Raw genomic sequence first — 27,729 nt, forward strand, 5'->3', positions numbered from 1 at the left:
TTACGAAAGCTACTGCTTTCCTGATTAAAATAACGTGTGGCCGGCAGGTCCCTTGGCTGTTTCTTTCTGCCTTTAATGAGGTTGTATTCCTGGAGCTGTGGCAGCCATCTTGACTATGGGAGAAAGGCCAGTGTTAGGCGAGCCTTGATCTCTTGGACTGTGGAATCGAAGTGAGGAGACGCTTCCTCCAGGTACTATTTGTTTTTTTTGTTGTTGTTACTTGCAACTGAAAGCCCTCCTATGACTAGCCTAGAATGACACATCATTAATATATCAGTTGGTGTTGTGTTTGTACATACACAAAATCCAAAACAACATTTGCTTAAGCGAGATATATCTTTACCACTCTCACATAGAGAAAAGAGCCATATGCAGTCTAGACTAGAATGGCAGTTCCTTACCACAAAACACCAGGAACTCTGTTTATTTGTCTTTTTCCCTGCTTGACTTCTATCCTCATGATAGTTGCTGACATTCCACCCATCACATCTCCCCTCCAGGTCAGTGAACCATTTCCTAATTTGTCAGGAGTCTTCCTTGAAATCCCACACCATACTTCTACATACAGTTCATTGGCCAGGACTTGCTGTGTATTTACACTTGACTGTGAAGGAGGCTAGGTGATGTATTTGTTTTCCTGGGTTGCCATGTACTAAACTAAAGACTACAACTGTATGACATAGTAAGTGGGAGGAAGAAGATGTTTGATATCCATACCTCTCTGGAAAATTCCATCACAGTCAGGTTGACAGTTCAGGAAGACCATTCTGCTAGCAGTGAGGAGAACAGGTTGTAGGGAAAGAACATTGGAGGTGGGCAGAACGATGGATTAGGCAGGGGAATACTCGAAGGCAGGGGGTGACAAACTACTGGCCATAAGTTGAATTTGGCCTCCTGGGACTTCCCTGGTGGTCCAGTGCTTAAGACTCTGCACTTCCACTGCAGGGGGCATGGGTTCAATCCCTGGTCGGGGAACTAAGATCCTGCATGCTGTGCGCGGCCAGAAAGAAAAAACAAAAAAACCCCAAAAGAACCCCCAAACAAATAAATAAATGTGGCCTCCTACTTGTTTTTGTAAAGAAAGTTTTATTGCATCATAGTGAGGTCACACACTTAGATATAGTTGTATAGAGGGAAACAATCATTTTTTCCCTGTATCCTTCTGAGTTCTCAGCTGGGAACCTTGTAATCAAAGACAGTTTAATAATAACGTATACCTCCTGTATATATGGGAGAGACGCAGAAAAATTGAGCAAGAGTCCCTGAAATGGCCCCAAGCCACCACTTTAAATGTCTTCTGTTTAGTTAAAGACAGAAGACAGATGTTGGAGAGGGGAGGGAGCCAGTTATGGAAGGTTAGCAGGAAAGGAAGCATGGTCACCAAGGGTCAGGTTATGCAGATTTAAGTGGGTGCCTTCTCCATGGAGAAGAGTTTCTGGAGATGTAGTGTCATCCTTCTCTTCCTGGTACAGAGAGGGAGATGTTAACCAATAGAGATTTCCCTTAAAAATGTAAATAGCCTTTACAAAAGAGTAGCTTCTACCATGTTTCTGGAGAATCTCCTGTGTCTGCTGAATATTTTGTTTCTTAAAAATAATCAGCTAGGGCTTCCCTGGTGGCGCAGTGGTTGAGAGTCCGCCTGCTGGTGCAGGGAACACGGGTTCGTGCCCCGGTCTGGGAGGATCCCACCTGCTGCGGAGCGGCTGGGCCCGTGAGCCATGGCCGCTGGGTCTGCGCGTCCGGAGTCTGCGCTCCGCGGCGGGAGAGGCCGCAGCAGTGAGAGGCCCGCGTACCACAAAAAAAAAAAGAAAAAAAAAAAAAAAAGAAAATCAGCTCAAAATAATCCTCAGGCCAAAGAGGCACATTTTGGGGCGGCATATTCTGCTCCCCTTCAGGTGCTTTCTATGACAGCGGAGTTGAGTAGTTTCTACAGAGACTTGAGATGTATCATTATTTATGGTCCGTTAACTAAAGAACCAGAAAAGTAATTCAAGTTTTGAGATCTTGGCTATAATGAATAAAAAATGAAAGGGCCCTAGTGCTTGAACGGCCATGGAAACACGGAGTGTCTACAACATGTCATAGACTGTGCTAGAATTGTGTTTATGCTGCTTGTTAATACCCAGTGACAGTTCTTTTTTTTTTTAATTTATTTATTTTGGCTGCATTGGGTCTTCGTTGCTGCGCGGGCTTTCTCTAGTTGCAGTGAGCGGGGGCTACTCTTCGTTGCTGTGCGCAGGCTTCTCACTGCGGTGGCTTCTCTTGTTGCAGAGCACGGGCTCTAGGCGCGCAGGCTTCAGTAGTTGTGGCACATGGGCTCAGTAGTTGTGGCTCACGGGCTCTAGAGCACAGGCTCAGTAGTTGTGGCACACGGGCTTAGTTGTTCTGCGGCATGTGGGATCTGGACCAGGGTTCGAACCCGTGTCCTCTGCATTGGCAGGCGGATTCTTAACCACTGCGCCACCAGGGAAGCCCCAGTGACAGTTCTTTTTAATTTTGTTTTTTGATGATTGATAGTTAGCATTTTTAAAGTGTCAAAAAATCATATAACTAACATAAGTCAGAATTTGTTTTTATTTTGTCCTGTATCTTTATTCTTTGTCATTGTGTGATCTTTGCCTTGTTTTGAGTCTGTTAAAAAACAAAATTCAAGTGAGTAAATTTGAAAGATCTTACTGGCTTTATTCAACGATTCATGAAGGGCAGCATCCAGTCTAGCAGATAGAAAGGAGCTCTGAGGAGCTGTACTAAGAGAAAGAGTTTTTATAGGCAGACGGAAGCAGGGACAAGGAAGTCATTGTGGACAAAGAAGCAGGTTGGTTATTGCAAGGTTCCTTTCCTTCAGGGGATGGCAGGGGTCTATCAGGTGGATTACCTAACTTGCTGATCAGGTGATTTTCTTATCGACTGGTTTAAGTTTCCGTTTCTGGGAGAGCCGAAAATGTAATTAAGTCTTGGTTTGGTGACATGAGGCTTAGCATAAGCAGTTCCGTTTGGGGCCTGCTGTCTTGTTTTGAACAGTTCAAAACCATTCTGAGGATTTATGGGAGGTGCCTGGATTTGCACAGACCCATGTGAATTTCAAAGGTCCTATATTTCCTAACCTGGAGAGACACGTCCCCCACATAATATCCTGAACATCCCACCATCTACTCAAAGGGCTTTTTGAGCCAAGAGCCCTTTCCAGTACAACCAAGCACTTTCCTCAGTGGGGAAGAAGGAATCTAATCGTTGTGTTGGCAGCAAAGCCTGGGAGTTGCTGCTTTTGTTCAGTGGCTATTTGTAGAACCTGTTTGTAGATGCAAACTTGCCCTTTTACTCTCTCCTTAAGAGTGACAGGCAGGGTTGCTATAGTATGCAAAACAACTCTTCTTTCCCCATCTGCCTTCCAGTGACATTTCTTGGCTCTAATCATAATCTAAAAGCCCTGCCCTTCTCTCCAGTCCTGGCAATACTTGGTAGCTAGCCCTAGATTCAGGAATCCCCCCTTTTAAAAAACATTTTATTATTTATTTATTTATTTTTTGGATCTTAGTTGCAGCTCAGGTCTTAATTGCGGCATGTGGCTTTCTCTCTAGTTGTGGCGTGCGGGTTTTCTCTTCACTAGTTGTGGCGCGAGAGCTCCAGGGCGCGTGGGCTCTATAGTCGTGGCATGCGAGCTTAGTTGGCCCGAAGCATGTGGGATCTTAGTTTCCCGGCAAGGTATCGAGCCTGCATCCCCTTCATTGGAAGGCGGATTCTTTACCACTGGACCACCAGGGAAGTCCCTGGGAATCCCTTTTTGATATAAAGAAAAAGGAGACAAAGTAGTGGGGTTACGGGCTATCTAAAGGAGCTAAATAAGAAATGGAGTAATTTCACAGATCCAGCAAAACAAAAATCCATTTAATTAGTACCCAAAGAAAACATACTTAATAGGAGCGATTGCTAGGAGAGGATTCATTTAGTATTTTCTGTTTCTGAGGACCATCTTAGAGGGTAGAAAGTTGTTAATGGCATCTGTTAAGGTGTGTCTTTTATAGGTACTTTGGAGAGCCTCAGAATGTTGAATAATTGGTCCCCAGAATAAATTGTTTAGCTAATGGATTTCGAACATTAAACGAATCCATTAATTCTCAGTGGAGCATTAAACATCTGAATTCGTTTTGCAAAGCTGAATATCAAAGTAATTTTTGAAATGAGAATAAACCTAGAGCCATTTATTACTAGTGATTGCACCAGCAGTTCTAACAACTAGACCCAACCAAATAGAGGTCAGGCCATACCCTGCCTTTTTTTTTTTTTTTTTTTTTTTTTTTTACTGTGCAAGATGAACCCTGCACAAGGGGTATGCTTTCACGAGTGTGGAAGAGGGTAAACATTAATTGCCTCAAGACCAGTGCAGGGATGTGTTATGGTTAGTGTTCTAAGCTGTTTCCCCTAAGGCAGATTTACATTTTCATTCATTCAGCAAATATTTATTGAATGCCTCCCCTGCTTCAGATGCGACATTTCCAGGATGAGTTTCGTTAGAATAAGGGCAACTATTTTCCACATAAGTCTTTTAGAAATTTGCCTCTCCTGTCCTGCTTCTGAAAAGCCCACAGTCTCTAAACAGCTTCATTGCCAGCTCCCAGCATGACACAGCTGTATAAGTGGGAAGGAAAGAGTTAACAGCTGATCTGCAATCCAGCTTTTCCCGCCTTGAGGTCACACCCCGGGAAAATGACCTGAGCAAATCTTGTAGATCTGCTAGCTGGACTTCATGATGGTATTTGCTAATGGGGAGTCCTTACCTATGGAAAGTTTTTGTCAGGATATATCAAGTTTGTATAGGATTACTTATGGTAAATGTACCTGGAATCTATGGATTTCATGGCCAGCTGGAAAATGTCAGTGTCATCCTTTTAATTATCAGAGTATACAATGAATAAGTTTCATGACAAAAATAGCTCCTTTTGTGTAAGTGATACCCCATGTGTTAAACCTGGGCCAGGGCCACCCCATCCGAAGGCTGTGATTCCCTGAGGATATAGAGCCCGCATCTTATTCCTCTCTGTAACACTGCGTCCAGCACAGTACCCAGTACCTAGAGAACAGTCAATAAATGTTTAACTTATTTTAAAGAATATACATACGTAGCCCACTTATAAATGGCCACAAACTCTTTAGCGAGCAAAATCCATAAAAAGAGCATAACACCTTCTAACCAAAACTGCTGCAGCCAAGGGAATGATGGAAAGTCAGATAAAATGGGAAGGCCCTTAGGAAAAAGGACTTTGGAGCAAAACGAAGGAGTTGTTTAGATCAGTGTTCTTTAAACTTTAATGTGCATATGAACCACCTGGGATGGTGTCTATATGCAATTTCTTTTTTTTTTAACATCTTTATTGGGGTATAATTGCTTTACAATGGTGTGTTAGTTTCTGCTTTATAACAAAGCGAATCAGTTATACATATACATATGTTCCCATATCTCTTCCCTCTTGCATCTCCCTCCCTCCCACCCTCCCTATCCCACCCCTCTAGGTGGTCACAAAGCACCAAGCTGATATCCGTGTGCTATGCGGCTGCTTCCCACTAGCTATCTATTTTATATGCAATTTCTAATGCAGGGGATCTGCTGTAGGCCCTGAGATGGGCTTTTCTAACATTTCTAAAGCCTTGTGGTCGGGAGCTTCAGCGTCAGCATGACCTAGATGCTTGTTAGAAATGCAGAATCTTCAGCCCCGCCCAGCCTTTCTTAATCAGATTCTGGCTCTTTTTTCATAAGTTCTTTTTTTTTTTTTTTTAACATCTTTATTGGAGTATAATTGCTTTACAATGGTGTGTTTCTGCTTTATAACAAAGCGAATCAGCTATACATATACATATGTTCCCATATCTCTTCCCTCTTGCGTCTCCCTCCCTCCCACCCTCCCTATCCCACCCCCCCATCCCACCCCTCTAGGTGGTCACAAATCACCGAGCTGATCTCCCTGTGCTGCTTCCCACTAGCTATCTATTTTACGTTTGGTAGTGTATATATGTCCATGCCACTCTCTCACTTTGTCCCAGCTTACCCTTCCCCCTCCCCATATCCTCAAGTCCATTCTCTAGTAGGTCTGTGTCTTCATAGGTTCTTGATTCCTTCAAACTCACTCTTTGAAAAGGGCCAAGGACTCTCTGTTGTGCTTGCTGTCTCTGTCTCTCTCTCTGTCTCTCTCTCTGTCTCTGTCTCTCTCTCTCTCTCAGGTTACCAGGTCCTTCTTGAGAAGTGATAATTTCTTTGGTGCCTCTATAGCTCCTTCATAATTGATTGGCTTTTCCAAGCTTATGTTTGAGGGACAACAAAGCAGATTTCTATCTCTTGTAACTTCCTGAAACCATAAAACTTTGAACTTGCAGTCCGTTTGATTCAAGCCGTGTTTGTTTAGGGGGTGCCTGGCAAACAGTCTAATACTTTTACGCATGCTCTTTACTGGAGGACAGGTAAATCCAATATTGAATGATGAGTCCTGTGGGCAAGGGAAGGCACGTGGAAATTTCACCTATAATTGAGTCAAAGAACATTAGATTCAATAGCTAGAGAAAAATGTACCTGGAGTAAATAAAATGCATTTGTACTTAGGTACCTCACAGGAGTCAGTCACCTTTTCTCCCCTGAACCTTGAACAAAAAATGTATACTGATTTTTGTTTTTTTACATATTTATTTATTTTGGCTGAGTTAGGTCTTCGTTGCTGCACACGGGATTTCTCTAGCTGCGGCGAGCGGGGGCTGCTCTTCGTTTTAGTGCACAGGGTTATTGCAGTGGCTTCTCTTGTTGCGGAGCGTGGGCTCTAGGTGCGTGGGCTTCAGTAGCTGTGGCTCGCGGGCTCTAGAGCGCAGGCTCAGTAGTTGTGGCACATGAGCCTAGTTGCTCTGCGGCATGTGGGATCCTCCTGGACCCGGGCTCGAACCCATGACCCCTGCATTGGCAGGCAGACTCCCAACCACTGCGCCACCAGGGAAGCCCCTGTATACTGATTTTTAAGCCATGAAATGGAAGGGTTAATAGGTACAAGTAGCCAAAGATCGGTGCCAGAACCTTTGAAATTCAAAGATGTAAGTGAAGAAGAAACTACTACTGGCATGAAGTGAAGTACTCAGCAGAATTTCTGTCTTCAGAGAGACATCAAGATGGAAAAGAAGACTCAAAAAGGAAATGCCATTAACACAGGGAGAGAGGCAGGCTGAGATGATAGGATTATACGCAGTTATATCCAAGTCTGCCAATACTTAGAAAATGCCATTAACTTGAAACATACTTACATTGAATGGCTGTAATGAAATCCCCTAAATTAGGATTCTCATAACGGCCTTGAGGTCTATTTGGATTTGCCCTTAGTGAAGGAAAGCCAACAAAAGCGGGTGTGTTTCCCGGAGGTCATAGCTGCCTATGGGCTGTGAGCTGCGGCCCAAAGTCATGCATGGGTTGGCTGAGGTCCTGTGGAGCAGAGAGCAGCAATGGCTGCCATTCATAAGCTTCCATCTAAGGGAGTCCCAGACACGTTTCACATATTTGATCCACAGAAAGGTTGCAGACAAATATCGGTCCAGATAGGGTTAGGAAGGAAGGGAGAGTCAGACATAGGCAGTCTGGTCATGACTAAAATATAAACTGGCTCTAGGGGGGGAAGTGGACATCGAAATGCAAATCCACAGGAAGGTCTTGGAGCGCGCAGGTAGCATTGAGTTAAAACAGACTTTCTGCCGTATTCAGTTACTTTTACAAATGGAATTTAGAAAATGAGAGTCTAAAGAGCTATACCAGGCTGAACAGTATAGATCTTATTATTTACATGCGTCATGGCATTTTAACTTGGAAGCATCACCTTTGGCACTGACAAATTTCTGTTGCAGGCTGGGCTTGCAGGCATACGGGATCCCTTCAGCATGTGTTAATACTCCTAACATGATGTTGTCCCGAGTGTATTCTTAGGAGACTGAGTCCCAAAATACATTGCTTGAAAAGAGGCTTCCGTGCTTTATAAAAACTGGGGAAACACATAATATTCTCAGATTTGTCAGGCACGTTAGTACACTGAAGAGTCTGAGGAAGTTTATGGGGGGAAACTTCAGGCTGGTTTAGTACAGTGTTTCTCAAAATTGTATGACGATGGAAGCCTTTTGGCCCAGAGTAAACTGTAGAGTTAGTATTCTGAAGGATCTCCTTGGGGGGAAATGCAGGCCTATGGAGAGAGAAAGCAGCACTTAAGAAACTGCTCGGGCATGATATTAATGAAGCTATAGTCATTTTTGCTGAGATGCGAGTAGGGTAAGAAAAGCTGGGGGAAGCTCCCTGCTCACTCAACATCTGGGTGAGCCTGAACATGACGAATGACGGAAGGAATTCCATCATTGTGAGGCCTTGCTGACCTATAATTCCCCTCAGGGCTGCAAACCAGCTATTCTAGGTTCTTCGAGAACAGCCGCTGTCTCTTTTACTTGATATTTTTCCTATGCCACCAAGTTACATGCTTTGCCTAAAGCTGTGCTTGGTAAATGTTAATTAATTGACATTAACAATTAATTAATTCTTAATTAACAAAAGCTAGAAACGAGGAAGGGGAAGGCTAACCTTGAACTTCAGAAGAGTCTATTTTTTAAAACTAAGGAATTAATTCCTTCATCAAGTAGGCTCCACCCGTGTGGCAGGTATGTGCTAGGCGCTAGGGACTCGATGGCGAATGTCATCCCTTCCCCTTGTGGAGTTTATAGTCTAATGGGGAGAAAGGCATTAATAAATGTCACACAAGCAGCAACATGGATGGACCTAGGGATTATCATATTAAGTGAAGTAAATGAGAGAAAGACAAATATCATATGATATCACTTATATGTGGAATCTAAAAGAATGATACAAATGAACTTATTTATCAAACAGAAATGGATTCAAAGACATAGAAAACAGATTTATGGTTACCAAAGTGGTGGGGGGGAGATAAATTAGGAGTTTGGGATTAACATAGGCACAGTACTATAGGGTTTCCCTGGTGGTGCAGTGGTTAAGAATCTGCCTGCCAATGCAGGAGACAAGGGTTTGAGCCCTGGTCCAGGAAGATCCCACATGCCGCAGAGCAACTAAGCCCGTGCACCACAACTACTGAGCCTGCGCTCTAGAGCCCGCGAGCCACAACTACTGAAGCTCACGTGCCTAGAGCCCGTGCTCTGCAACAAGAGAAGCCACTGCAGTGAGAAGCCTGCGCACTGCAACGAAGAGTAGGCTCCTCTTGCGGCAACTAGAAGAAAGCCCGTGCGCATCAACGAAGGCCCAAAACAGCCAAAAATTAAAAAAAACAACAAAAAAATATACACACTAATATATATAAAATAGATACACAACAAGGACCTACTGTATAGCACAGAGAACTATACTCAGTATCTTGTAATAACCTATAGAAAAGAATCTGAAAAAGAATATATGTGCATATATATATTTGTAACTGAATCCCTTTGCTGTACATTTGAAACTAACATAGCATTGTAAATTAAATATACTTCAATTAAAAAAACACATAAATATCTAAATATAAACAGCAATAAGTACTATGAAGAAAACATGGTGGTATCATGGGAACATCTGATAGCGGAAACTGATCAACCACGTCCTTGGAGAGAGAGAGGCCTTTTCTTCTTGAGATATCATTGATATAGAACATTATATTAGTTTTAGGTGTAAAACATAAGGATTCAATAAATATTGATATATATTGCAAAATGATCACAACAAATCTAGTTAACATCTATCACCACATGTAGTTACAGAATTTTTTTTCTTGTGTTGAGAACTTTTAAGATCTACTCTCTTAGCAACTTTCAAATATCCAATACAGTATTATTGACTGTAGTCACCATGTTGTACATTACATCCCCAGAACTTATTTTATAACTAGAACTTTGTGCCTTTTGACCCCTGCACCCATTTCGCCCACCCCCCACCCTCCACCTCCATGCTCTGTAGCTATGAGCTCATTTCTTGGTGATTCTTTAAGAGTCAAGAAATAAGTGAGATCATATGGTATTTGTCTTTCTCTATCTGATTTATTTCACTTAGCATAATGTCCTCAAGGTTGTCATTAATAGCAAGATTTCTTATTTTTTTATGGTTAAATAATATTCTGTTGTGTATATATTGTGTTTTATCCATTCATCCATCAGTGGACACAGGTTGTTTCCATGTCTTGGCTATTGTAAATAATGCTGCAGTGAACATGGGGGTGTGTATATCTTTTTGAATTAGTATTTTCATTCTCTTTGGATAAATACCCAGGAGAGGAATTGCTGGATCATATGGTAGTTCTGTTTTTAGTCTTTTTGAGGAACCTCCGTACTGTTTTCCGTAGTGGTTGCACTAATTTACATTCCCACCAACGGTGCACAAGTGTTCTCTTTTCTCTACATCCTCGCTAACACTTGTTATTACTTGTCTTTTTGGTGATGGCCATTCTGACAGGTGTGAGGTGATGTCTCATTGTGGTTTTGATTTGCATGTCCCTGATGATTAGTGATGTTGATCAGCTTTTCATGTGCCTTATACAGTTGACCTAAGGTACCTTGCTTACTGGCCATCTGTATGTCATCTTTGAAAAAATGTCTCTTTAGGTCTTCTGCCTATTTTTTAACTGTATTGTTTTTTTTTGTTTGTTTGTTTGCTATTGAGTTATATGAGTTCTTTATGTATTTTGGATATTAGCCCCTTATCACATATATGATTTGCAAATATTTTCTCCCATTCTTCTAGTTGCCTTTTTTGTTGTTGTTGTCTGTGCAGAAAGAAGCTTTTTAGCTTGATGTTGTCCCACTTGCTCATTTTTACTTTTATTGCCTTTGATTTTTGGTGTTAAATCAAAAAATCATAGCGAAGACCACTGTCAAGGAGCTTACCCTCATGTATTCTAAGAGTTTTATGATTTCAGGTCTTACATTCAAGTCCTTCAGGTCTTACATTCATTTTGGAGTTAACTTTTGTGTATGGTATAAGATAGTGGTCCAGTCTCAGTCTTTTGCATGTGCCTATCTAGTTTTTCCAGCACAATCTACTGAAGAGACTATCCTTTTCCCATTACATATTCTTGGTTTCTTTGTCATAAATTAATTGACCATATATGCATGGGGTTTTTTCTGGGCTCTCTATTCTTTTCCATTGATCTATATGTCTGTTTTTATGCCAATACTCTACTGTTTTGATTACTGTAGCTTTATAGTAGAGTTTGAAATCGGGAAGCATGATGCCTCCGCTTTGTTCTTTGTTCTCAGGATTGCTTTGGCTACTCAGGGTCTTTGTGGTTCCATAATTTTAGGATTGCTTGTTCAATTTCTGTGAAAAAATGGACTGGAATTTTGGTAGGGATTACATTGAATCTGTAGGTTGCTTTGGGCAATATGGACCATTTTAACAGTATTAATTCTTCTAATCCATGAGCACAGAATATCTTTTCATTTATTTGTGTCTTCTTCAGTTTCTTTCACTAATATTGCTTCACTGTACATGTCTTTCACCTCCTTGGTTAAACTTATTCCTTGGTATTTTATTCTTTTTGATGCACCTTGTGTATGAGATTATTTTCTTAATTTCTCTGATAATTCATTATTAGTGTATAGAAATGCAACATATTTTTGTATATTGATTTTGTATCCTGCCAGTTTATTGAATTCGTATGTTCTAACAGTTTTTGGTGGGGTCTTTAGGGTTTTCTATATATAATATCATGTCATCTGACAGTTTTATTCTTCATTTACAACTTGGATACCTTTTACTTTATTTATTTTTTTGCCTAATTGCTCTGGCTAGGACTTCCAATACCATGTTGAAGAAAAGTGGTGAGGGTGTGCAGAGAGGTATCTTTTATGAACAGATGAGGAGCTGAGAGCCACCTTGAAGAGATGAAGGTGGGAGGTTGAGATGGGGGGAAGTTCCAGGCATAGAGATAGAACCAGACTGTTTAGAGGGAGAGAGAGGGGGAAAATGAGGCTGGGAAGGTCATCCTTCAGCAGCTTGTAGGCCAAGTTAGGAAATTTAATCACAGGCTGAGAGCCATGGAAGACACTTAAGGTTTTAACCTGGGGAGTGATATGATAGGACCTGGGGAGTGATATGATAGGATGTGCATTTTCAAAGAGTCCTCAATGTCCCTGACTACAGTATGAAAGAATGACTGCAGAGAGTCAGAGGGGAGGCCCAGACACTGCCTGAGATTGTTGCAGAAGTCCAGGTGAGAGATGCTGTGGATTGAAGAAGGGGGATGGCAGTGGAAAGGGGAGAGGCCCTGTACGGTCAAGGATGAAGGTCAGGTTTCTAGCTGGTGTAAATGTGTTACTGAACCAAACTGGGTTCTGCTCGCTCACGTGCAGTAAAGCCGATCTATTGACACTGGGTGTGGTGAAGGAAAGTGCAGCATTTATTGCAAGGCCAAGCAGGGAGTATGGGTGGCTAAGGCTCAAAAGACCTGTTGGCTTTCAGGGAAAGGTTTTTAAAGATGAGGCGAGGGAGAAGGTTCTAGGGTGTGTGATCAGCTCGTGGACATTCTTCTGATTGGTTGGTGGTGAGGTAATTGGGACTCAGCATCATCAACCTTCTGGTTCCATCTGTCCTTGTGGTCTATGTGCTTGTGGCTAACATGCAGTTAACTTCTTCCACCTGGTGGGAGTTTCAGTATTTGCAAAACAGCTCAAGGATATGGCTCAGAATATTATCTGTAGTCCTTGAGGAGGAACTAAATTGGTTCCGTAGCTAAACTATTGTTATTTTGTCTTGCTTGTTTTCCTTTGTTTCTGCTTTTTCTCATTCCTATGATTAAATTTGCTCTTTGTAACTCGGGGAAGGCCTAAAAGGCTAAAGTTTTCCTATAAACAGGAGGCAGGCAGAGGACCTGGCAGGGGAAAGGTCTGTCCCAGGAAGGCCCCATAGGGTCCTGCTTGATTACAATCCTCCCTTTTCCTTGATACTCCTAAATCTTGAGGGGGAATAGGTGTGGAACAAGAAAGGGAATAAAGTTTTGGATAGAGAGGTTAATTATAAACTCAGCAGAGGAACTCAGTTTTAGGGGTACTTGGTTTTACATGGATGGAGGGTGGTACCATCCATTGAGATAGAAACTGGACAACTAGGTCTGGGGGAGGATCATGAGTTGTTTTTGACATTTTGTGATGGACACCTGGAACTGCTGAGTTGATGGTGGATACATATATCTAGACCTAGAACAGGAGGTATGGTTAGAATATCGAAGGGTTAATGGCTTGCTGTTGCTAATTGCAGCCCTGGGTGTGGAGGAGATCACCTATGGAGAGAAAGGAAAGAGTCCAGTTCTAACTTTAACGTCTTGAAGACTTGGTGGAGGACTTGGCCAGTAAAGGACACTAAAGTGGGAGAAAAGAAAAGCAGGAGTTTGTTGTCTCAGAAACCTAGTGGTTGATACAGCCAAATGCTGCTGCAGGAACTCACTTCAGTTTCAGGCTGAAGCAAGTCCAATGGAAGAAGTGGTAAGGAGGTCGTTGCTGGATCGTAGCAAGTACCGTTTTGCTAGAATGATGGGAATAGACACTAGAATGGAGTGAGATAGCAGGGAGCAAGGTGGAAGTGGAGATGTGGTGAGGACCCTTCTTAAAGAGGTTTGTCTAAGAGGAAGCCCATATTTTCCTTCTGATTTTGGCCTTAACTATGTGAGCAACCTCACTTATATCTGGCTCTCAACTCTTAGAATCAAGATGGTCTCTTCCACTGTATATAGAATGGTAAATATGAACGTTTTCCTTTCATTCATTCTCAGTTCTCTTGTGTCTCTTAAGAGAATCTTGCTGATGGTGATTCTAGTTTTAAAGACAATACATATATTTATTATACTACATGACCCCCCACACACACACTATTAAGCAAACCAAATGCTTTATCTGGTGTTAGAAAGGTTTGGACTCACCAAGATATGGTTACTATATCCATCTCTATTTTGGCACCTTCCCAATGAATTTAGGAAAGAAAATTCTGACTATACTCAATTCTACCCTAAGCACTGAGTTGAGGATATAATTTCTCTATAAGATACACCTCCACCTTTAATGAGTAAGATCTTAAGTGGTTTCAGAGATCTCAGAGCAGTAAATACTGGGTTTACAAGGAAGCTTTGCTTTTTACATCAGTTTCCTTTTAAGCAACTTATTAGTTCAGCCACATGAAAAAAATTTAAATTTTGGTAGACTGCATCATACTATTGTTATTTCCCCTAATTATAACCTTCTCCCTCTCCACCCCTGCAAAAGGAAGTAGCTGGAGTCACAGAGTGTTGGAAAAGTACCTAAAACACATTTTTGACATTTAGTTTATGACTGAGAACAGTGATTTGGTATTTGACTCAAGCCCATTTGCCTGTTAGTGGGTGAAAACAGTTCAGGGCAAATTTAACTGCAAATAGTAAGTTGTACTGAATGAATCTGTATGACAATATTAGGGTGAGGGTTTGCTGCAGAAAAGAGAGAGGAATATTGGAATGGGAAAGACAGATGATTCACGTCTTAGTTTGTTATAGTCCCAGATCCTGCAAAAGGGGACAGTCATAATATTAGTAGTTTTAAAGTTTCTTGCAGTCAGAAACGAACATACATAGAAGGTAAAATCAAGTTTGAATTCATGGGGCAACAGCAAATCCATGCAGAAGGAGTTTTGGGTGACTTAAAAAAGCTAGTGACATTTTCAGCACACACATACATGCACTGCTCTGTAATGACCTGAAAATTTGCAGGGGACTTTTTGGAATAATTAGAATTCAAGGCACTGGACTTTGATACAAAGTAAATTAGATAGTAAATATACTGGGAATCATGATGCAAGTCTCCATAAGAAAATGATTTTTTTCCTTTCTTAGTTTTAATCTTTTCTCATAGCTACCTTAACAGAGCATATGTATGTCCGAGAACACTAATTTAAATAAACTAACTGAAATGGATTCTTCGGAAAAAAAAGGAAAGTTTAAAAAAACTAGTTGTTTTTCACTACAGCTTCATTTACAAAAGCACACAATTACTGGAAGTCCTCTTTGCCCTAGCTCATTAACTCATCATGAGAATGTTTCTTGAGTGTTTATGATCGAGTCAATGTTTAAAATAGTGGAGACATACTTTCCCTTAACAAATGATTTATAAAAGTTTGAATATTTGTGTGCACTGAAGTTATGAGACTGGAGAAAGACAACCGGGATAGAGATATACTGTCCTCCTCGACTATCATTTGATGCCTGACACAGAAGTTGTAGTCTGTTTCTTTTCATGTGAGGACATCTGTGAATTCAAAGCAGTCAGTCAGACTGGGTAAGATTGGGTTCAGCTTTCTGACCCTCTGTCTCCTGGTCTGCAAAGTGAGGGGACCAGATCGGATGAGCTTGCAGGTTCTACCCAATACACACTCTGTATAACCCTTTCCATTGAGTGGGGGCTGGGGCTAGTGAATGTGATGGGCTAACACTCCCATGATTTAGGTAAGCTTACGCGGCAGGAGGGATTTGTCAGATGTAAAGTTTCTAATCAGTTTCTTTGAGTTCATCAGAAGGGAGATTTGTCCTGGCTGGATCTGATCTAATCAGGTGAGCCCTTGGAAGTGGATCTTTATCCAGTTGAGCCTCCATGGAGGATGTCATTGGCTGACAGTCTTGTGAGACCTTGACCAGGGAACCCAGCCATGCTGTACCAGACTCAGCCCACACAAACTATGAAATAATTCGGGTGGTTTTAAGATGCTAACTTTGTGGTAATTTGTTACTTGGCAATAGAAAACGTCTATGATCTGATGGTATTAAACACATGACTCCTTGAGGTGACTAGACTATGGCGGAGACAACTAGTAGCTGCACACCCTACTAGGTGCCCTTCTACAGAGTGATGGATAAACCTCTCAGAAGGTTGATGCTGCACAGCACAGCCCTCCATCAAAGTAAACAGTACATTAACCTGTACGTTTCAAACCTTTCACAAAGTAAGTTCTGTCTGTAGCTTAGAATTCCAAGTACGTTTCCAACCAAGGGTCTTGAGTGGTTATTTGTGTTTTGTCACCTCTGCTTCTCAAGTATTCTATCTTCTCTTTTTCGTCCCCTGCTGTTTAGGGTAGGTAAAGTTCTCAGCTGTCCTTTCAACATTGTAACCTATTACTCAGATGTGGCAGTTCTGAGTGGTTGTAACAAGCAGTGGACTTGGGAGACTAGTTCAACTCTTGGCTCTGAAACCAACTAGCCTGTGACCTTGGGAAAAAGAATTATTTCTCAGGCTCTTGGTTTCCTTATCTGTAAAACACAAGGTCTTCTCATGTATTCTCACATTGTTCAGACAAAGGAACACGAACAACTGGTCATTTCAAGGATTCTGTATTCTTGCCCGTTGAACCAGCTGTCTCAAATATTTTAACATGTGCAAGAGATTGGCTTTACTTTGCATGGCAGGGGACATGAGTAGGGTAGGGAAGAGAATCTTTGGACATTAGAGGGAAGTAATTATATTCAGTGTTAAGGATGAAATTGTTATGAAGATGTGAAAGAGCCTATGTGATATTTTGATGGAATTGTTACAAATGTAACGGGAAACTGTTATGGGTGGAATATTGCAAGATGAATTCCAGGTGTGGGTGTGCTGTTATGACGGGGTGTGGGTGCAGTGGTGGAAGGAAGCATCAAACCAAGTCTTCCTCAGACTGGTAAGGGATACTCCTTTACAGGATTCAAGGCAGTTGATCATCACTGGCCATCTACATGCGTCCCTTGACCTGGGCACCAGAATTCAGAGTGAAGTACCAAGAAGGCAAGGATGGGAGTACAGAGCAGGGAAACGTTTAGAGAACTGACATTTGGCTTTGAGTGAGATGGGATATTCAGGACATCAACCCAAGTGTGAAAAGTTCTAGGGAGCTGAAGTGGAAGGTGGTGGAGGCAACATCAACAAAGCCGGGCTAGCCTCTCCGGGGCTGCTTTTAAATGCAAGATTTCCTCTCACTCTCACACTCATCCTGGGAAGTTGTACTTTGATATCAGAGGCACTTAGGGATGAGGAAACTGAGGCTGAAAGAGGTTAATTAACATTCCCGGGTCACACAGGTAGCAAATGTCAGAGAGGGGACTTGAACCCGGGCAGTCTTCATTCAGAGCCCTCACTCCTGACCACCACTCCGTCAGCTGGGACAAATGGGAGGACTTCCATTCCGTGCCCTCGGGCCAGGAAGAAAAGGGGAGTCCTGTGCTTCTGGGGACCCATGTTGTTCTGACATCAAGAAACCTTGAGTTGCTGGTAGAATTTAGAGAAGAGCCGGGTCGCTGTAAAGTAACTGATCCTTTCCTAGCTGGAGCCTTCCCCGCACAGGAGCTCTTCCCTAGAAAGTTGCATCTTTTGGGAAAGGAGGCCACACCCTCAGAGTCCTGGGTAGGTGTGGGGCTCCTTGGTAGGTTACCGGTCTGTCTTTGTGGCTCTGTTTTGAATTTCTCCCATGGTTTTGTATCTCAACCTCTTTTGCAGTTTAGAAGATGGACCTGTCCTTTTCGTTCTATTTTATGGAGCTGCACTTGGGAGCTGTGTCTTCCAGTGGCGAGGGGAACCACACAAACAATCCCCAGGGCCTTTGCCATCACTATCCGGGGCCGCCCCTCCTGAACCACACCCACGTGCCGTGCTCCGGTGCCTTCTCGCCGGGACCACCTGCCATGCGCCCGGCAGCCAGGTAGGATTTCTTGTCAGCCTGCTTCCCGCAGGTTCCTGTCAGCAGGCAGGTGTATAGGTACTAGGATTGAGGGATGTAGGGCAATTCTGACATGTGTGGCCACTCTAGTGATAGGTTCTGTGATGGAGCCCCCAGCTGTGACAGTGAGGCCAACGCTAGGTCCGGAAAATGGAGAGATCCCCTGAAGAGCAGCCAGACCCTGACCCAGGGGCGAGGAGAAATGGGACACACTAGGGACGGGTTCACCTGATGACACAATTGTGCCTTTGGAAGTTTGTGATGCCATCCTTATAAAAAGGTAAGTAGGCGCAGAAGAAATTAATGTGATCTTTGGAAGGTCAGAGTGAACCTGAGCTTTGATTTTTAAGATGCTTTATCAATTAGAGACCAGAGGTTTTTCCTGATGATATTTATTGCATAAATGTAATTATTTTTCTAAAACATATTAAAATAGAAAACATGTTCTTTTGATCAGTTTATACAAAGAAAATACCAATATAGTAATAAAAATACTGAAAATATATGAAAAGCACCAGAACATTAGAGAAATTACACCGGCAACAATTCTAGGAATATATTTTTGTTTTTTGCAATTGTACAATAAAGTGCTATTAAATCCAGTCAAAATTAGTGGCAAGATATAAAAACAGTTATGGTATATTATGAAATTTGAGGCTAGGTTTACCAGCAATTGTATCTTTAGGCTACTTGCCTATAATGATATTTCATTAATGTTTTCATGGAAACTATGAATTTCCATTCCAAGTGAAGATAATTTAAATCTGAATGTTGGTCCTTGGTAATTTGGTCATGAACAGGTAATGACATATTAAAAAATAAAATTATTAATTATAGCGTACTCAGTCATACAGACGTGATTAAATAAAATCAAACAAAGACACAATAAAATCAAATGTAAATATATGTGATCAATTAAGACAAGTACAGAAGTTTAGATGCCTTTGATTTTATGGTTAATTTTCAATATATTTTGCTTAGTCACATTTAATAGACACACAAATGTTAACAAGAAATGTTATTAAATTCAACTGGCCAGACATCAGGGAAAAACATTTTAGTGAGTCAATGTAATTTTCATGTGAAACATTAAAGGGACACCGTCAGGACAATACATTTCCAATTTTGACTATTTCCTCGCTTATTTGCTGAAGAACAAAACACATACACAGATACTTCGGGATTAGATTATAACAAAGCCAGGAATCTAACATATAAGGGGAAATCGCTGTGCACACACACAGGGAGATACTATGGACAGTACTTAGGGTGGGCTGCAGTCAGTTTCACGTCTGGAGGTGGCAAACTGAAACAGAAAAACCCAAATTAAGACGAAGTATCAGACCAGTGTCCATTTAAGGTTTTATTTCCTAGGCCAATTTTGAAGGAACTCTATTTTTTCATTCTTCATAATGCCATTTGGGAATCATCACATTCTCAAGATGAAAGCCGCCAACACTACAACCTCAGAATAAAACATTCTGCAAACATGGCTCAATCAAAACTCAAAATTTATTTTACAGGCAGACTATTTTTTTCTTTCATATAAAGTATAGATTTATATGTGAACCAACATGGACCAAAACTGTTTATATTAAATGAGAAAACAAACTACTTGCATTAGGCTCTGCTCCTGCGAGGTGTATCATGTTACGAATTGAGGAACCGTCCTCAGTATTGCTGTGACAAAGGCAGAATATATCAAGTGAGTCAATTAACCCTGGTCTGAAGTTTTTACAGTATTTTTCACTCTTAAACCGAGAAGTGACACTTTCGATTTATTTTTTCACCCTTACCGAAAGTTCCCTTCTCGTGGCTGATTTTAGCAAGGAATTGAAATGTAAATGAATTATACTGCTCTGCATCTCAAAAACTAACTTTTCAAAAAAATTTTATCTAACTCCTTTCGTTTAGAAAGGAGGGTGAAGATGGTCCAATGGAGGATCAGGCCTTTATAATAAGTGAAGCAAAAGGGTCCCTGTCCAGCCAGAGAGAGCAACGTGAAACTGCGTAAAAAAAGACAGGAGAGGTTCTTCTTCTGGACGTTACTGACGGACAGAATTTAGAGAAAATCCAACCAGACTTAGTTCCCCAAATCCTAGCTAAATGAGAGTGTGAGTGTTCATTAAAAAGTCTGAGATTAATAAAAGGCAGGCAGGCCGTTAAGGAAGACGGATAAGAAACAAAGGCTAAAGGTGGTTTGGCATTAAGTAGTTGTACATTCCAAAAGAACATCGACTAGCATCTGTTAGTAGTTCTCAAAATTACAAAGTCATGGTTACAGAAATTACTCTGTATGTTTTTTCAATATACATGTTCTTCTATATACATAGTATAGAAAAGCTAATAAGTTGGCTCAGCTATAATAATTCTGTCAAAAAAAAAGCAGATGACAGTTTTTGGCTGCAACAAAGCATGTTACTTTTCCGTTCAGCTAACATATATACATGATAAAACAAGCTTTAAAAGTATTAAATCAAAAGGGAAAAATAAATTATCTCTATTAAGTCACACAACAGATATACCTTTACTTACTTGACTAACTACCTATAGTTTCTTGTAATCAGTATCTTCAGCGTTTCCTTATTGTTAACAGTTTATTTTCAAGACATGTTTCAGTCCCCCCCCCCCCCAAATGCCGTACATTTCCTTGGAGGAAGGAAGCACAGATGTGTGACACTTTCAGCATGGTGGAGAAGTTCTGGGAGGTACTTTTTCCAACTAATGAACGGAAAAGCCATGTTTCCTACCGAGCACCACTTATTTAACTGTACAACAAATAGAAGAGAGAGATGACAAAAGCAAGCGAGACCACTGTTAAGGAAAGCAGCCATTGCTGGAACCAGATACAATGCTGAACTTGGTCTTCAAGCTTCCTATTGCTTTCTAGTAAACGATTGAGCTAAAGAGGGGAGAAAAGGATGAAAGGTTTGTATCAATAAAACAGTACAATAATCAAGTGCATGACAAATGGGAATATTAGAAATCCCACAAACATTTATGGGATAGAGTCCATCTACTCTGAAAGGCTGGGAGCTGGGAATGCAATTTGGTTGCTGAACGGATGTGTATCTGTTCTCATTTTGAAAAGGTCTAATTCTCTAGTTGAGAAAGGAACAAAGCAATCATTTCCTGGAGGTACTGAAACCAGCTATTCAGAAAGAGAGCCCCTCCACCTTTTTCAAATTTAAATGCACTACATGGTACCTTTTCCATGAGATCAAGTTCTTCGATACCCCCCAAAATACCATGCGCTTTGCTATAAGGTCCCTAGTCCAAATTGAAATAGCCAGAGCTTTCAGAAAGTTAGTTAGAAGATCTCCAAAAGTAACGCACCACTTACCATTTCTGATCTGGCTTCCCTTCACAAAGAAGAGAGCATTTCTGTCGTGGCTATGCCAAAGGTCTGCTTTATGTCAGTGGGGAAAAAATGGATTTCTAATATTGATTAACACTAAAGACTTATAGTTAGGAAGAAAGAACACTTACCTGTAGATAGAGCTCTTCACTGGTTTTATCTGACATGTTAAAGGCATGGTGTTTTAATGTAAGAGTGGTTGGCTTAATGCTCTCAACAATATGGCATCTTAACCTATGAAAGTACAAAGGAAACATAACTTCTTAAAGTTTTTAATGAATTTTTGAAAAGTAAAGTGTAAAATGAAAACAGTTAAACACAGAAGTGTATGTAACAGAGGTGAAAGTACTCATTCCTCTCCCCAGATATACCTAAGGGAGCAGCTAGCTCAACGTGTGTTTATCTTTGAAGGGGAGCAGAATTTGCCACCCCAAAACGTGCCTCTGGGGCACAAGGTTTATCTTGAGCTGGTTATTTTTTAAGAAAAAGCAGACAAAAGTGGAAAGCTTTTTCACTTTTCAGTAGAAGCTCTGAAAAGTGAAGAGAAGCTACCTTTTTGTGAGACATGCACAGTTACAAGGGAAATCTCCATTTGTAAGGGTGTCTCCCTCTCTGCCAGGTACAGGAGGATGACTTTGTATCTCTCGAGACTCTTATCAATGGAGAAGGCAGAGACTTAAATCCGCAGGACCACCTTAGCCGTGTATGTTGTGCTTTTCCCACCATCCTCCCAGAACTGGCTCCCTCGCCCACAACATCATCTTTTCTCTTTAGCTGGAGGTGGTATTTAAGGTGGTGTCATGGGCCATTGCGGGAAGTTTTACTGTTTTCCTGGGTCTCTCAAAGTATACAGGAGGTATACATGCTAGTAAACTTCTGTTTTTTTCCTGTTTTCTTCTTTTCACCTGTCTGTGATTACGGGGGTATGGCGGGGGGTGGGATGGGGATCTTAGGCAAGAACGTAGAAAAATAAAGGGAAAATTATTTTTCCTCTCCTACAGTTTGGCAACCTACCCTGGGAGCTGCTGAGATACCATACTCACTTGGGAGCCTGCAGATGGGATTCTGGAAAACGGGCAGAAGCCCGAGAAGGGTAAGAATTCTTACTAAAGTCAGCTCTCCTGGATCTCAGTCTGGTGCAGTTGAGAGAGGAAGGTAAAAATTTCACCTTGTCCCTTCTTTTCCAAATTGAGATTAGCAGGAGAAAATATTTGTGTCAGCCAGTTCCTTAGTATTGTGACTTTGGTAGAGATTTTTGTTATGAGTATTTTTGTCTTCTACTGGTCCTCTTTCCTCCCACAGATGGTCATTGTTCTCTTTTATCTCTGTCTCTTGTGTTGTCAGAAGGAGAACCACAGGACAGATGAGCTTTTCCTTTCGTTTTACTCTGTCTTGAGAGCTTGGCTTTATGACCAGGGAGATCAGTCTCTCTGGTCTCTGCCAGAGGGATGATGCATGTGTCTGCGTGCATCTGGCGACCACCTGAATAGGCTGGGGATCCGGGACACTAACTGATAAGCAGCATTCTCTGATGCTACCGGCTCTCGTGGGCGTCGGTCATAAGGGCCCCTTGTGGTCTCCACCTTCTTGTCTTATTTAGGGCTGGAAAAGTCCTGTTCCAGTAGTGCTTACCCCGTGTCGCAGGTTTGTAACTGAAGGCATATCATTCTTATGGGAAACGGGAGACACTTTTCACGACCCCATTCTAACCACGTGTGACAATGAAGGTCTTTGCTTCCTTAGGCTAACTCTGGGAGTGAGCTTTCTGAATCGTGTGAGGGCTGCATCTTTTGCACCCCGTTTCGGGATGCCTCTTGCATCCATGGCTAAGCCATAAAAAGGCTTATAAGTTTGAGTTGCTATTGAGATTAATATAAGATCATACTACTCAGCAATGGCCAAAAGATGGATCTTTTGAATTGGAAAAACTTCTGTGTTTAAACATTTTTTAGAGAGCTCTCAGCCTAAACAATTGTTTTTCTTGGTATCTATGGCAAGACCAACTTGAAAGGAGGACGTGAAGGAGTATGGGGGCCAGCCTTAGGGACGTCCTTAGTAAGATGAAATTACAAAGCTCTTTTTACCTCCACTTTCAGAAGATATCTACCAAATTTAGAGAAGAGTTAAAAAAGACTAGTGGCCATTCAGTTCCCCACTCATAGGGACCTTGATTGGCTGCTAAGGGGTGTTCTTCACACCCATGATTATACTGTAGTTATCAGACAAGCCCGATGGCCCCCCTAGGGAAAACAGGCACACTCACACGGGCAGCATATGACCAGAATTCCTCCCAAATTATCAGGAAATGGATCAGCTGAAGGCCAATATTCAGGGGCTGACAGAAGTAGGGGCTTTTTCCCCTAAGGTGAATTGGTCCAAGGTTGAATTGTGCACTCAGAAAAAGGAGAGCATTCAAAGGCCTTTGTTGGACGCTTTCTACAGACTTTGTACAGATGCTGCGTTAAGCCCTGAAACTCCAGAACATAGAAATCATTTGATTTCCGTCGTAATTGGAAATCTCCCTGATATAAAGCAAACTGAAGAAAATGTAGCTGGATGCCATTCAGGCTGCAATCCAATTTTTTTGAGGAATTAAAAGCAACTGTCTTTGTCTTGCAAATCTTCACAAAACCAGAAATTCGGCTCTAGAAGCAATTCAAAGTTCACCTATTCTAACCATTCCAAAACCTGCCCTGTTTATCTCAAAATACTTGCAGGTATTATAAAAGACCACATCACTGGAAACAGAACTGTTCTGTACTTAGAAAAGTAAGAAAACATTTAAACGGTAATTTCGCTAAACCTCTGATAATAGGTAAAGTACCCCCAAAACTCCAGGAAAAAAAACCTTACTTTCTCTGTCCCTTTGAGGTGTAAATTTTCTACCCCACCTTCTGTAGGACCTGATAGCCAGCTCATAGAAATGCAAACTTTAGGAAAATGAAGCTCATCAGAAGTTAAAGAAAAGGAGCTATTTTGAAATTGGGCAAATGAAAAAAGCAAAACAAAAACCCCCACAAATATTAGTTTTAAAAAAAAAAAAAGCTTTAGCACTCTGAGCAGGTAAACTTATTCCAACTGCCAGAAACACAGTTCGGATCCAACTGTTCTTTAATAAGCTAGTGAGTTTTGTGTCACTGTACCTTAATTCATGGCTAAAATTCTGGAACCAAAGCTATAAGGTCTCTGGTTTGCATCTGTATGTTTACATGTGTGTATATATATATGTTCTAAATGTGTGATATTTTCCTACTTCTGAATGGTACTGCCAAGATTAATTCATAAAAACTATTCAACTGGCTTAAAGAAAAATAAGTGCTTTTCAAATTGAATATTCCTAAAACTCAGAAATAGAGAAACTAACCCCAAATTTTTTTCAAGTTCACAGGATCTGGGATAATCTTTGGTAAATAAAAGCTGGGTTAAATCAAGACAGTATGGTACTGGCACAAAAAAAGAAATATGGATCAATGGAACAGGATAGAAAGCCCAGAGATGCACCCACGCACCTGTGGTCACCTTATTTTTGATAAAGGAGGCAAGAATATACAATGGAGATCAATTATACTTCAATACAAAACAAACAAACTGGGTTAACTGGTTGGTTTAATTATACAGGTCTTGATATAATAGAGACATGCAACCTTTATTCTACCTGGGCTTACTATTCAAATAAGTAAGTTCATGTTATCTCTGTTACAAAATTTGTCAGCAAGAACACCTTGGCATGATGGCTGATTTTGTGTAATGTCTCCTGGTGTTTGTGTGAAGAGTCTAAACAATTGTTGGTAGCAAGTGATTTAGATAAATGTCAGCGAGATAAACGTTAGGTGAACTTATCAGCAATGAGTATATTTTATGGTATATCTCTTATAAACAGTTTTCCAAATGTCTTTGGTAACTTGAAACTTTAGAGTTTTGCTAAGTTAAATGACAGGAAATTCACTGAATATCTAATCATTTCCAAATAAGATAAAATAGTGAAACATTAATTACTACTTACTACACATAGGTCTATCTACTTCTGGCTTCTTATTACAGAATGAAAGGTATTTGGGTATATTAGTAAACATATATTGTGCCACAATGAAAAACTATACTGTGAGGAAGTATCTATTTCTAGAAATTATGAAATATATTCATAAATTTGCCAATCCAAAGAATGCTGGTGTAACAGACTGCAAGTGCTTATTTATCAGTTTTCACTAGAAAGTAACATTTCTAAGGATTATTAAAACGACTAGAAATAAGTATATCAACCCTGTACATAAGAATTAGGATGTGTTTTTGGCCAAGAGAAGTAGGGAGGTGCATTTTTGTTAAGGGAAGTGAAAGTGATTTTATCCTAAAGTAAAGCTATAGTTATTTCAGAGTAGAAAGTAGGAGAATAAATGGATACAGAAAGTTGGGAAGAGACAGAAAGAGAAAATTTTACCTTGTGTAGTCAAGCTGGCTAAAATTGAATAAATTTGTTTTAAGGGTTTTAAAAATAAGCTTAATATCAACAGTGTAATTACATGAAACTAAATTTTCTTTTTTTGCTAAAGGGACAGTTTTATTGGGCTCTTGGTGTGGTGTGGTCTGCTCCTGATAAGAGATTGTGAAAGGTTTTTCTTTACCTTTTTAAGTAATCTGCCTAGAAAGAAAAGATTTTGCATTTTATCAAAATAATTTCCTGTGCTTCATCTTATCTTTATCAGCAGGTCTTTAATTAAAACTCAGTTTTAAGATTAGGAGCTACGTTTTGCTCGCAACTATGTGACCTTCTGTATTTGCCTTTGAAATGTTTTTAACTGTCACTTTGGTTAATTAAGTATTGTTTCATAATGATATATGGTTCTATTTAGCCAAGTGTCCAAAACCTTTTGATATTTTTGACAAACGTCCCCAAATCAAATTCTAAATGAAGTCTTTTTGACCTCAAACTAACTTTGGGATTTTCCCCACGGCCCCTGGAACATCTCAAAAGATGTGTTCTCTTTATAAAAAGATACTAAACCACTTAGGCTTATTTGATATGTTAAATTATGTGGGACACATTGTCAAATAAGAATACTAAACCTTCTTGATTGTACTTGTATAGATACATGTTTCACCTTCAAAGAGATTCACAAAAAGGACTCTGACAAGTACTCTAGAACACAGGTTTCTGATAACTTTTAAGACCGTAAAACTGAGCTGGGTAAGAATTTCCAGAACTAATGGAAAAAACTGAATTCAGGCAGAACAAAAATTAATAACGTGGGATTGAATGAATTGATGAGAATGATTGAAACACGTTTTGTTTCTCCAGATTTAAGGAGAACTTTTCCTCTTAAGCTATCTATGATTTACTGCAATTTGGTGAATTATACCTTTGTAAGCAGAATTGAGACAATTTTTCTCCATACCTGATCCCTCCAGAATTTAGAAACTCTTAGTGAATGTTCTCATTTTCATGGTGATATAGTTATTTGCACAAGTTCAATGAGAATCTGTTCTCCTTGTAACAGGACACAGTTGGAAATATGGTTGTATTATCAAGCTTTTGACTTGAATGTCATATTTGAAAATGAAATGCATGAAGTCGGATATGACCAGATGGCTTTAAGGAACTAAAGACCCTTGGAAACAACTGACCTGGTACCTTGCTTACAGGGTTCCAGACAGCCTTACTAGGTGAGTAAGGAAAGTCACTTCCTGGCAAGCTCAGGAACCTCAGAATATTTTGGGGACCTCAAGAAGACAGGAATTTGCCTAAATTAGCATAATAACTTTATCCTTGTTTACCGTGCTTTTCGTGATAGCCTTCCTCCACCCCACAACATCTTTCTTTTGTCTTTCACTGGAGATGGTAGTGAAGGTGGTGGCTTGGGCCATTTGGGAGAGTTACTCAGTTTTCCTGGGTCTCTCCCACGTATACAGGAGGCGTCCATGTTATGAAACTTCTGTTTCTCTCCTGTTCGTCTGTCTTTTATTACAGTGGGTCTCAGCCAAGAACTTGGAAGGGTAGAGGGAGAATTATTTTCCCTTTCCTACATCCTCCAGCTTCTTAATGCAGGTATAAATTACACACAGTGCTCAATAACCTAAGAGAAGTTTTTTATATGATATTCAGTAGAATTCACCTGATCTTCCGATTTGCAGGAAGCCACCCTTTCTAGATGGGAGGCAGTGCTTTCACCTGGGCCTTCGGTACCAAACCACCAAGTCCCCCTGTTTCTGTGAGGTAAGTGCTTCATTCTCTTTTGACAGTTATAGAACAGAAAGCCATTAGAAACTGATTTACAAAGCAACCCAAAAAGAAAGAAAAAACCCCATAATTTTGAGGTACTGTTTGATAAGAACTTCAAAAGTAGGCCCTCCTGAAAAGTAACTTGAAAATTTAAACATCTTCTCCATCTAAAAACATGTCACAACTGTCACCACAACTGTCACAATGAGCCTTATCTAGATCCGTGTTCCTACCTCGGCTTTAGGTTCTGTTCCTTCTAACTTTCTCAGGAATTTCACTGTCAATGGTTTATTCTGTAAGGTCAGCCTCTCCTTCGGAAATGGTCCTTACTATGGTTTTAAACAACGCTCAAATATCTCCCATTACAAAATCCCAAACATCCCCTTCTCAACAACACAGTCTTCCTTCCAACTATGACCCTGGTCCCTCCCCGACAAGCCCAACGTCCAGAAG

The 27,729-nt window shown here is 40.7% G+C and overlaps 1 protein-coding gene and 2 long non-coding RNA genes across 7 annotated transcripts in view; 2 read left to right on the forward strand and 1 right to left on the reverse strand.

Annotated features, from left to right (window-relative positions):
* The window catches only part of LOC138413982 (uncharacterized), a 35,424-nt gene extending 17,423 nt beyond the window's left edge, over positions 1-18,001 (forward strand). The window contains exons 3-4 of the long non-coding RNA XR_011246342.1: positions 17,485-17,686; positions 17,795-18,001. This is a non-coding gene — a long non-coding RNA (uncharacterized lncRNA). The remainder of the gene's footprint in view (positions 1-17,484; positions 17,687-17,794) is intronic.
* Positions 18,002-18,077: 76 nt separating this feature from the next.
* The window catches only part of MOSPD2 (motile sperm domain containing 2), a 59,900-nt gene continuing 50,248 nt past the window's right edge, over positions 18,078-27,729 (reverse strand). Inside the window, exons 14-16 of one of the 4 annotated variants that reach the window (XR_009518044.2) lie at positions 21,194-21,296; positions 19,324-19,384; positions 18,078-19,010 (exon numbers count right to left, since the gene is read on the reverse strand). Coding sequence is in view for 2 of the 4 variants with exons in the window: in XM_060002911.2 (XP_059858894.1) it covers positions 20,469-20,606; positions 21,194-21,296 (241 nt within the window). In the remaining 2 variants the exon portion in view is untranslated. Of the gene's footprint in view, positions 20,607-21,193; positions 21,297-27,729 lie in introns of all 4 variants that reach the window. The other 3 variants (XR_011246341.1, XM_060002912.2, XM_060002911.2) reach the window with 3 other exon arrangements.
* Positions 20,535-27,394, forward strand: LOC132418858 (uncharacterized). Of its 2 annotated transcripts, XR_009518046.1 has the most exons (4): positions 20,535-20,632; positions 22,064-22,155; positions 26,555-26,720; positions 27,189-27,394. It is a non-coding gene; the product is annotated as an uncharacterized lncRNA (long non-coding RNA). The 2 variants fall into 2 exon arrangements; XR_009518045.1 differs by lacking the exon at positions 20,535-20,632 and having other exon boundaries at positions 21,899-22,155.

Source organism: Delphinus delphis, chromosome X, assembly GCF_949987515.2.
Source record: "Delphinus delphis chromosome X, mDelDel1.2, whole genome shotgun sequence".
Lineage (NCBI taxonomy): Eukaryota > Metazoa > Chordata > Mammalia > Artiodactyla > Delphinidae > Delphinus > Delphinus delphis.